The sequence below is a fragment of the Elgaria multicarinata genome, chromosome 5, assembly GCF_023053635.1.
Source record: "Elgaria multicarinata webbii isolate HBS135686 ecotype San Diego chromosome 5, rElgMul1.1.pri, whole genome shotgun sequence".
Lineage (NCBI taxonomy): Eukaryota > Metazoa > Chordata > Lepidosauria > Squamata > Anguidae > Elgaria > Elgaria multicarinata.
In genome coordinates, this window is record NC_086175.1 from 132155527 (window position 1) to 132166999 (window position 11473).

The window sequence follows — 11473 nt, forward strand, 5'->3', positions numbered from 1 at the left end:
ATGGATGGATGGATGGCCAAACTTTATTAGGGGGGAAACCCTGGAGGTGAAGCCAGCAGTGGTCTCACAGTTCTCTGTGAAGTCAGCAGTGATGTCACAGTCCAGCCACGTTCACAGGGAGGGAACCCCCGAGGGGTAGCAGCAGAGGGGAGAAGAGGAAAATGAAGGAACCTGCCAGGTTGTGAGCAAGTAGGAGTAACATCTCCCGAGTATGTGCGCTCTGGCCTTGGCTAGAGTTGAGACAAAGGGGGGTAGCAGACCACTGGCCCCTTCTCACCTCACAAACACCACCACACAGGCAAGAGCACTCCCTGCTTTCCCCCTCCTTCTCCCTGAACCTCTGCTCTTCTTGCACGGGGCCTCACAGCAGGCCTTTGGACAGCCATGGCCAAGCACAAGGAGGCCCCTGGGGCTGCCAAATGCCCCCGGGTCATCAAAGTGACTGTGAAGACCCTCAAACGCAAGGAGCAATTTGAGGTGGCCGGGAGCACTGCTGTCCAGGATTTCAAGAAGCTGATTTCTGAGCGCTTCAAGACGCCCTCTGAGCAGCTATCGCTGATCTTCGCTGGCGAGATCCTGAAAGACCAGGACACGTTGGTGCAGCATAAGATTGGCGATGGGTCCAAAGTCCACCTCTTCATCAAGTCTCAGAGGAGACCCCCAGAGAATCCAGGCCCACCGCTGGGGAATGCGCCACCTGCAAACGTGTTCCTCTCCAGGGAGCTCCAATCGGAACAAAATCCAGACCTGTCAGAATGGAACAGCCGGCCGGAAGAACTGATGGCCTCCAGCCATGAGCTCATTGCCCAGACGATGGAGAATCTCTTGCTCCAGATTGTCATGGATGCCTCCACCTTGAACAACAACCCCCTTCTCTTGGGCTTCCTCATTGGTGTCACCGGCATGAACGTCCTGGGCTTGAATGCCGCTGATGTCTCCGACTTTGTGAACGAGGCCCAGGACCAGGATGTGACCCGGCAGGAGCTGATCAGTGAGGTGATGCAACACCTTTTCGTGCGGAACCTCTTTAGCAACCCTGAGCAGGGCTGGCAGATGATCTTGTCCGTCCCTCAGATGCAGCAGCTGGCTGAGCAGAACCCAGAGATCAACCACAACCTCAACAACTCTGAGTTCCTTCGAGAAATGATCGATGTGGCCACCAGCCCGGCTGTGATGGACGAGATCATCAGGAACCATGACCGAGCCCTGAGCAACCTCGAGAGCATCCCCGGAGGGTACAGCGCTTTGCAACAGCTCTACAATGACATTGAAGCCCCCATGCTGAACGCGGTGCAGGCGCAGTTCCAGGGCAACCCTTTTGCCCCATCGGAGAGCAAGCCGTCTTCCGGGGCGATCAGCCCCCTGGCCCAGACAGAGAACCGAGAGCCCCTGCCGAACCCTTGGGCTCCTCAGTCCAACAGCAGCGGCGACAATTTGTTCAACAGTAACATCAACGGCACTAGTCACAGCGCCGGGCAGGGCTACATCTTGCTTGCCTTAGGTCCCGGCGTTAGGCCGGGACACAGCAAATCTGAAAGCATCCAGAACATGGTTCACCAACTGACAGAGAACCCGGAGTTCATGCAGAACTTGTCAGCTGCGCTCTCCAAGCCCGAGGGCCCCACGCAGGAGTTCCTTAGTCACAGCAACGTCCCCACGTGGAACAACGCTCCACCCCCGCAAGGGTGGCCACAGCAGCTCCCTCCGAAGCTGGCGAAGTCCGAGGCCGCGGCGCTGCTGACCAACCCGAGAGCGGTCCAGGCTCTCCTCCAGCTGCAAATGAGCCTGCTGGCGCTAACGAGAGAAGCACCAGATTTCCTCCAAGCCTTGGCAGATCCAGATGTTGAACCTGAGAGCATGGAGGACTCCGACGAGGGAAAGAGCTCGTCCTCAGAAGCAGAGAGCCTCATCTCAGCCGACGGAAGTCTGGAGCTGGAGAGCAAAGGGTCCAAAGCTGATGAAGTGGAAGCGGAAGCAGCAGCAGCAGAAGAAGCGGAAGAAGAAGTGGAAGAAGAAGCGGACATGGAAGACCAAGCACCAGTGGTCCTCTACCAACTCCAGCTGGAGCACCTCAGGGCAATGGGCTTCCAGAACCTGGAACTGAACTTGCAGGCTCTAATTGATACAGAAGGGGATATCGAGGCCACAGTTGAAAAGCTAACGAACTCCCAGGCCTCCTAGCAACAGATTTACCTTTGCCTCTTGTGGGGTCCCCTGACACACTAAAGTCAGTATGGTGGATATATTACCGTGGCATGCCGTGGTGCTCTTTTACTCAAGCCGGGTTTCCTAGCCGTGGGAGCGGATCTGCTTAAAGAGCCAACGGATCCCCTGCATTTAAAACCCCCTAACAGAGGCCAGAAAGCCACGAAGGAAGTAGGTTTCGGTCGTCACCTGATCGCTCTAGTTGGGTGCAGAGGGCCTCTTCCCTCGTCTCTGCCCCAATGCCCCTCTGGGAACAGCATGGGCTCCTCTGCGCTGCGGGCCGCCTCTGGCCCTCGGACACGGCCGCCCGTCCTATTGCCCAGGCAGCTCCCGGCCACTGGTCTTTTGGGGCTGGCAGTGCAAGAGGGGGGTCATTTGAACAGGCTGTGCCTTGCCCAGGGGAGAGGATGGCGTGGCCTTCCCTGGAGGGCCTCTGGCACCTCAGGCCTCCAACTTGCAGGCTGCTGGGTTGGTCTCAGCCACAGCCCTAAAAGTGCAGTCCCCTGTCTCCGTCCTGCCTTCTGGTTAGCCTTTAATTCTGTGGCCTTGAGGACTGCCACGACTGGGGGCATGAGTGAAATGGGTTCCCCACCTCCACCCCATCTTCCTTTCAGGTGGCTCGGTGGGTGGGTTTTTCCGCCTCATTGAGTGGTGGGGCCCAAGAAGGATCTTTCCCTGCAGAGAAGCTTTTTTTACCACCACCCCGCCCTTTTCAGGTTGCAGCTTGGCTCACTTGCCTCGGTCCCTTTGAGCTCTTGACTCTGCCTGTGCCGTTTCCGCATTGCTCCTTGGTTGCATTCTGCTCTGTGGGACTGGATCCGTGGAGGGACCTTTGCCTGGGGCAGATGCTTGGGCAGTGGGGTGTTCTGATCCCTCCCAGCGTGATAGCCGTTCACCCACAGCCTTGCAAGTTCCACATGCCACAGCGCCCAGGAGCCAATCTCAAGATTGTGCGGCCTCCTCCGTGGCCTGTGGAACCCTCCAGCGTGAGCCTTCAGGCCTCTCCGCCAGAGGCCTGCACAAACAAGCTCTGCTCGCTCTGTCCCTCTACTGTATGAAAGGAGCGGGTCAGGCCACGTGTGCTGGGGGGAGCCTCACGTCAGCATGGATGTGCACAGGCTCCACCTCGCTGGAGCCCACTCTTGTGCTGCACCGCACGCAGGACCGGCCTATGCATCCCAGGGAATTTGGCTGTTGTGCAAGAGCGCAAGACCACCGCTCCGATATTTAGCCCAGCATACTGGTGATATCCCTGCCTTGTCAGAGTCCTTGTCGATTTTATCCTCCATTTCGGGGCTTGCCTTGCTAGCAGACACCCCCCTTTTTAAAGGCTACTTCACTAAGAACCCCCAGAACCCACAAAGAGCCCTCCCCTCCCCCCAGCAGCTCTGCCCCTTTCGCCACCCTGCATCAGACTGCAAAATCAATAAACAAAAAATTCTGAGCCCTTACAAATGCAGGAACGTGTCTGTCACCGTTTTAATTTTTATTTCCAGGGATTTTCATTTCCAATGTTTAGCCAAGCGTCTCCGTATTCCCTTCTTCCACTTTGGTTTTCCCCTCGTTAGCTAGAGAACAACTTTTTATACTGTATTTTTATGCTTTTTATACTGTATTTTGTATTTGTGCTTTTAACCTGTTGGTTGTTTTATTATGGTTTTAGTTTTTGTGAACCGCCCAGAGAGCTTCGGCTATGGGGCGGTATAAAAAATGTAATAAATAAAATAAATAAATAAATAAATTTTAAAAAGGCTGCTTCAATCACATCACTCTGAAGTAAGCACACCCATGTCATAAAAAGTTCAGGCCTGAAACAGGGTGGGGTGGGACACCTTCCCCTCCCTCCTTCCTTTGGCTCCTGGGGCCACCCAACACGTTGGGGTCCTCATGCCGGCCCCCTCCCCACCGGCTGTTTCCCCCACTGCCTGCTAGGCTCTGATGCCATCATCACCTGTGTGGCCTTGCAGCCGACTCCAGCGTCTGCTGAGCAAGGGGGACCACAGGCGTCAAATCTGTCCACGAGGCTGCAAAGATATTTGGCCTCTCTATCATTATTATTTTTTATTTATTACATGTTTATACCGTCCAATAGCCGAAGCTCCCTGGGCGGTTCTCCAGCAACAGGCCTCGTCTTTAGAATAACTGCCCACCCTCCTCATATGCACACACAAGCACACACCCCGAGAGGACACCCCAGTCAAAAAGGTACATGAGAACTTGACCTCCTGCAGGGACCTCTGGGCTGTGGGGGCTGGACCCGACCCTGCCCTCCTGCCCTGCCTGACCTCTCCGTGTTGAGAGGGGTGGGGGTCAGAAAGGGCAGCAGCAAAATGCCTGCACAAGCCTCCCTGCCATTGGCAGCAGCAACACCAGTCGCAGGGAACCTTCTGCCACACGCACGCCCCCCCCCCCCCCGGGCCGTTGCCTCCCTTAAACCAGAACGGAGAAGATGCAGGACATGCCAGACTCCATCCAGATACAGCCCAGTCCAGCGACGACGACGACACTTTGTAACTAACGTACCCAGTGATGTTGGATTGGGTCCAAACTCAGTTGAATTTAATAGGGATCAATGCCAAGTTCTACATCTAGGAAATAGAAATCAAATGCACAGTTACAAGATGGGGGATACTTGGCTCAGCAATACTACAAACGAGAAGGATCTTGGAATTGTTGTAGATCACAAGCTGAATATGAGCCAACAGTGCGATATGGCTGCAAGAAAGGCAAATGCTATTTTGGGCTGCATTAATAGAAGTATAGCTTCCAAATCGCGTGAGGTACTGGTTCCTCTCTATTCGGCCCTGGTTAGGCCTCATCTTGAGTATTGCGTCCAGTTCTGGGCTCTACAATTCAAGAAGGACGCAGACAAGCTGGAGCGTGTTCAGAGGAGGGCAACCAGGATGATTAGGGGTCTGGAAACAAAGCTCTATGAAGAGAGACTGAAAGAACTGGGCCTGTTTAGCTTGGAGAAGAGAAGATTGAGGGAGACATGATAGCACTCTTTGAATATTTAAAAGGTTATCACTCAGAGGGCCAGGATCTCTTCTCGATCCTTCACGGAATAACGGGCTCAAGTTACAGGAAGCCAGATTCCAGCTGGACATCAGGAAAAACTTCCTGACTGTTAGAGCAGTACGACAATGGAATCAGTTCCCTAGGGAGGTGGTGGGCTCTCCCACCCTAGAGGCCTTAAAGAGGCAGCTGGACAACCACCTGTCAGGGATGCTTTAGGGTGGATTCCTGCATTGAGCAGGGGGTTGGACTTCATGGCCTTGTAGGCCCCTTCCAACTCTGCTATTCTATGATTCTATGAACTGATGACGTCCCACTGAAATCAATGAGACAAATTAGTCAGATGAACTAATCCTATGGATCACAACAGGCCTGTTCAGACAATATGCTAAGCTATGGTTAGGCTGCTCACCCTTTTGCAGCAAATGGTTGGTGAGCCTGCTTAAACCGTGGTTATGTAGCCACCATGGTTAGGAACGGTTCACACAACATGCTAAGCCATAATGCTGAACCACTGTGGCTTTAGCGTGTCATCTGAACAGGGTCAGTGGGAACAAAAAGCGTCAGACCTTTTGACCATCAACGCTGGTTTGATAAGATTTGGAAACTAGCTTTAAATGATAAGTTGACTCAACATAGCAGGTTAGCAAGAGGAGAAATAACATCAGACACATTTGTGGAAAACTGATTGGACTTTTTCACATTTATTAATATGAATCCTGGCAAACCTAGGCCTCCAATGACTCAGGAATCCTTTTGGTCAAAGGTCCTAACTTAACCTGCATCTTTTTCTGTACCAGAAAGTATAGATTTGTTTAAGATTTCTATATTTACTAAGTGCTTATTGAAGGAATGAACAGCCATGCTTTTTATAGTGGTGCTGTGGGAACATTTGTATTGTTGTTGAGTGTTTTCTTTTACTCTGTGTGTTTATTGTATTTGTCCTTACTTGAAAATCAATAAAAATAGTGTTTTTAAAAAAATTAAACTTATTTAGACCAGAGCTAACCCACTAGCCACAAATTTTCCCCACTCCTTTAAGTTAAAGGAACAACAATGAAAGAAATTAGCCCCATAGGTGTGGTGTAGTGGCTAAAAGTGTTGTATGGGAGATCCAGGTTCTAGTCCCCATTTGGCCATGGAAACCCACTGGGTGGGTTTGAGCCAGTCACAGACTCTCAGCCCAACCTACCCCACAGGGTTGTTGTTGTAAGGATAAAAATGGAGAGGAGGAGGATTATGTACGCCGCCTTAGGTTCCTTGGAGGGAAAAAGGCGAGATATAATAATAATAATAATAATAATAATAATAATAATAATAATGGGGCGGCGGAGGTGTCATGTGCTGAGTCGCTCAGGCAGGTGGGGAGCCGTCTGTCTGGCCTCTGCCTTCGATCCTCTTCCTCAGGCTTCCCGCTTGAACCAGGAGGGGGTTTATTTATTTATTTATTTATTTATTTATTTATTACATTTTTATACCGCCCAATAGCCGAAGCTCTCTGGGCGGTTCACAAAAATTAAAACCACAGTAAAACACCCAACAGTTTAAAACACAATTACGAAATACAGTATAAAAAGCACAACCAGGATAAAACCACACAGCAAAGTTGATATAGGATTAAAATACAGAGTTAAAACAGTAAAATTTAAATTTAAGTTAAAATTAAGTGTTAAAATACTGAGTGAATAAAAAGGTCTTCAGCTGGCGACGAAAGCAGTACAGTGTAGGCGCCAAGCGGACCTCTCTGGGGAGCTCGTTCCACAACCGGGGTGCCACAGCGGAGAAAGCCCTCCTCCTAGTAGCCACCTGCCTCACTTCCTTTGGCAGGGGCTCACGGAGAAGGCCCCCTGTAGATGATCTTAAGGTCCGGGTAGGTACATATGGGAGGAGGCGTTCCTTCAGATAACCTGGCCCCAAACCGTTTAGGCACAAGGGTTGAAATGAGAATGTCATTATCTTGTTGTTCTGATGAGTAACTTATAGGTAACCTTTGCCTTGTCAGTCATGCAACCTAAGCGAAAAGACCACGTACACGGTTGGGGTCAAGAGATAAGTATGTTATCTGGAGAGACCCGGCTTGCTCAGTCAACAGACAATACACAATGGGTTTCAGCTGAACTTTAGTCTCCAACTTTAGTCTATGGGCTTCTTGTGGAAATTTACCCAAGTATGCCACTGTATAACCAAATATGTAACTTGTTTTGCAGACTGTATAAAATCTCCGAGTAGTCGAACACTCTGGACTGCTTCTGTATTTGAAACACACAGTCTTTCCGCTTGCGTGAAATAAAGCTGACGCTTCCTGACCGTACCTCGTGTCTATCTATCATTGGAATCGTGGCTAGACACGGACTCCCTGAGCCCATTGGGGGGGGGGCTCTTACCACAGGGTTAAGGCACCTGCTGCCGCCCTGCTCTCTCCAGACTCCTAAAGCGCGCTGGGCTCGGGCTCCCTGGCCATGGGCAACTGGGCCTTCAAACAGGCACCGGCAGGGTGGACGACGGCCCCCCTCCTCCTGCCGCCTGAAGGGGATCTGGGGCTGCGCGTGTGGGAGGTGGTGCCCCGCTGTCACCCGGCCCACGGAGCCCTGAGACAAGTTTCCTGCCAAGGCCACCCCACAGGTGAATACCGCGTGGTTCAGCTGCCAGCTGGGTTGAGGAGCCTTGCCTTTGGTGGATTCAGCCAAGGAAGCAGCAGACCCCAGAGAGATTTGGCTATTGGGCCGTATAGAAATGAGATGAAATGAGTAAATAAATGGCTTCCCAGCACCGTCCTGTGGCTGGCCGAGTGGTCCCCGGCCGGCTGGCTGCCTGACTTCCTCCTTTCCTCACCTTCCCTTTGCTCCACAATTTCTCATAGAATCATAGAATAGCAGAGTTGGAAGGGGCCTACAAGTCCATCGAGTCCAACCTCCTGCTCAATGCAGGAATCCACCCTAAAGCATCCCTGACAGATAGTTGTCCAGCTGCCTCTTGAAGGCCTCTAGTGTGGGAGAGCCCACAACCTCCCCAGGCAACTGATTCCATTGTTGTACTGCTCTAACAGCCAGGAAGTTTTTCCTGATGTCCAGCTGGAATTTGGCTTCCTTTAACACATTCCGTTCACCAGTTCTAACAACGGTAACTGAAGGTGCGTAGAGGAAGTTACATCAGACAGGAAGCCCGGTGAGGGATCATGTGACATTAGTTTCACAATGTGACACAGAAGACATCGTAACAATGGAGCACATTGAAAGAAGTCGAACGACGCAGAACTGTTACAACGAAAGGTAAAACGGTACAAAACCTTTCTGTATAACGATATAAGGAACACATCACGTGATCCCTGACGTCATCCAGAGCTATCTATAACGTTACAGCTACAGTAATGTAGATTTGGCCAGGGTTGTCCTCTCTCCCAAATTCCCGAGTATGCCAGAGGACTCGGGGAGGGAGTCAGTGGTGACCACAAATTATGGCTGGCTAGTAGGCTAAATTAGAATGTTTGGAGCCCTTTCTTCACGCCGAGCAGCAGTTAAAGGAACAGCCACAGTGGCCAGTTGGAACCTTTGACAGCCTTAGAGGAATGGCAGTTGCTGTTTCTGGAAGCTTATGCCAGTGCTGTAATTTAAAATCAACCAGAATAGCCTTCCAACTCCTCCTCCTCTCTGAGTTTGGAATAAAATGATACATTTTTAAATATTTTTTTAAAAAGTATTTTTACTTTCATAGTGAGCTGGAGAATGGGAGGGAACTGGCTCTGTGTACTTTTAGAAGTAGAAAAAAGGGGTGTGTGAAGTCCCTTCCTGTCCTCACTGATTGGGAGCTAAACTGAACGTCCAGCTTCAAGGCACAAGGGCTGAGACAGCTGTAAGACGGTGAAAAGCACTTGTAAGTACCCCCAGATGTTATTCAGTTTCCTGGTTCTGAACTTGAGACCCCCCCTTCCCAAAGTTAGAATCTGTCCCATCTTGGGAAGTCTTTCTAAGGCTGCTAATCTTCTCTGACAGCTCTTCCTTTTCAGTTTTTTGGTATGATTGTTTTGCGGGGGGGCGGGGCGGGGGAGGCTGTTTAGGGCTTTGGGTTTTTCTTTGCTACCCATATGAAGAAATGTGAGCTTTCCAGTTGGGTCTGTAATGTTATTCTGCAAATGTTTCTACTGCTCATCTAATTTGTCCCCCACTCTCCGAGATGATAATAATAATAATAATAATAATAATAATAATAATAATAATAATAATAATATATTTATTTCTTACCTGCCTCTGCCTTTGGATCGAGGCAGGGAACAACATTAGTACAGGAACACATCTTAAAAATTCTTGATTTTACATTGATCTGCATAGGCCTGATGGAAAAAGGCTAGTCTTTAAAGCTGGCTTAAAATCACACAGAGTTAATTTTACGAATCTCCTCTGTCAGGCCATTCCACAATCTGGGGGCAACAGAAGAAAAGGTCCTCTGGGAAACTGATGTCAGCCTAGTTTTAGTTGACTGAAGTAAGTTCACCCCAGAGGACCTGAGTGTGCAGGGCGGACTGTATGGGAGAAGGCGATCCCTCAGGTAACCTGGACCCAAACCATTTAGGGCTTTGTACTTTGCCCAGAAACTAATTGGCAGCCAGTGGAGTGATTTTAATGTTGGGGTAATATGCTCACCCCTAGATATACTGGTGACCAACCTGGCTGCCATACTTTGAACCGGAACAGGCTTGTTTTCAATATTTTCATTTCTCTGCTTTGCAGAACTCACATGGAGTGAAAACCGTATAGTGAAATAGGATGTTTTCAGAACTGTGGCAAATAGTGGTGACAATAGATGACGTTCTCAACCTTATTGACAAATTGAAAGCAAATAAATCACCAGGCCCAGTTGGTATCCATCCTAGAGTCCTCAAAGAACTCAAATATGAAATTGCAGACCTCCTCACAAAAATAGGCAACGTTTCCCTAAGCTCAGCCTCAGTACCAGAGGACTGGAAGATGGCCAATGTAACACCAATTTTCAAAAAGGGATCCAGGGGGTATCTGGGAAATTACAGGCTGGTTAGCTTAGTAAGCATATAGAAAAGGGCATGTTTTCTTTGTAGAAGGAATTGTTTTGTATGGAGGAATATCTTGCCACCTCCGTGAGCACTTTGCTTTTGCATTTGCCCTCACAGCAATCCAGATCCTGTCTTGCACCCTGATGCTGTCCAGGCCCCTGCTCCCAAATAATTTTTAAAGCCACTTTGGGGATGTAGGAGGAATCCAAAATAAAGCTGGCAAAATACTTTCGAGAGAAACTCAAAGGGCTTTTGGTAGGGCTGAAAATAGCAAATATTTCTGTAATTCTAAGAATATTGCATGCCTTGATATATTTGTATGATGGCCTCAGCAAAACGACTACTGACAACCACCCCTCACAGGGGACGGGAGTGGTTTCATGTCAGAAAGAAAACACAAATTGTCAAATACAGCAAAACCTCCAGCACTGATTTTGCTAAACTTAGGCTGTGGTGAGAAAGCTGTGTCAGCAAAAGAGGACTGCTGTCTGTATGCTTTCCTCTACGTGTGTGTGTGTGTGTGTGTGTGTGTGTGTGTGTGTGTGTGTGTTTCAAAGCCCTATGCTGCCCACATTTCTTCTGCTTCAGTGTCCTCAGGAAGAGAGCCCTGGTTTAAAGCCAATTCTTCTGACATGCTTGCGAAATAAATATTTAGTCTATTTCTGAGTGTTCGTGGAAAGACTTCCTTTAAGCACGTATAGTCTTGTAAGAAGGACCCCGGTTTCTCTTTTGGAGGATTTCGTCTGGGTTGGGAGCATAATGACCCTTTGAAAGAACAGGCCTGGCTGAACATTGCAGCTCCTTCTGCGTCTTCAAATCCAATCCTGGGCAGGATCTACACTATTCATTACACCGTTGTTTAAGTGCATTGTTACGTCCTCCCTTGCTACGTTACAAAATGCAACTTGAGCCCAGTCAATCGAAATACCTTTTCTTCTATCGTTTTACCCGGGCACACTCTTCTTTAGAACGTTCTTCATTAGCTCTGAAGTAAACCTCCTTCTTCCGGTGACTCTGAGCTAGACCTGCCGGGATAAGCCGGCAGGGAGGCGGGGCGACGCGTAGGGACGAGGGAAGCCCTGCAGCGTCTTAAAGGGGCCACGTGCGCCCCGAAAGATAAGCGGTTTTTTTAAAAAATTAAGCCTCTGTCCCCTTTATAACAGTTTTGACAACTGTTGGGGCCCAGGACACACTCCATATACCATTGTCAAAACTGTTATAAAGCGCTTT

The 11473-nt window shown here is 49.6% G+C and overlaps 1 protein-coding gene across 1 annotated transcript; it reads left to right on the forward strand.

Moving 5' to 3' along the window:
• Positions 1-384: 384 nt before the first annotated feature.
• LOC134399775 (ubiquilin-1-like) lies at positions 385-2181 on the forward strand. The gene has a single exon (XM_063127870.1). The coding sequence runs from the start codon at positions 385-387 to the stop codon at positions 2179-2181; it is 1797 nt and encodes a 598-aa protein (XP_062983940.1).
• The last annotated feature ends 9292 nt before the right edge of the window (positions 2182-11473 follow it).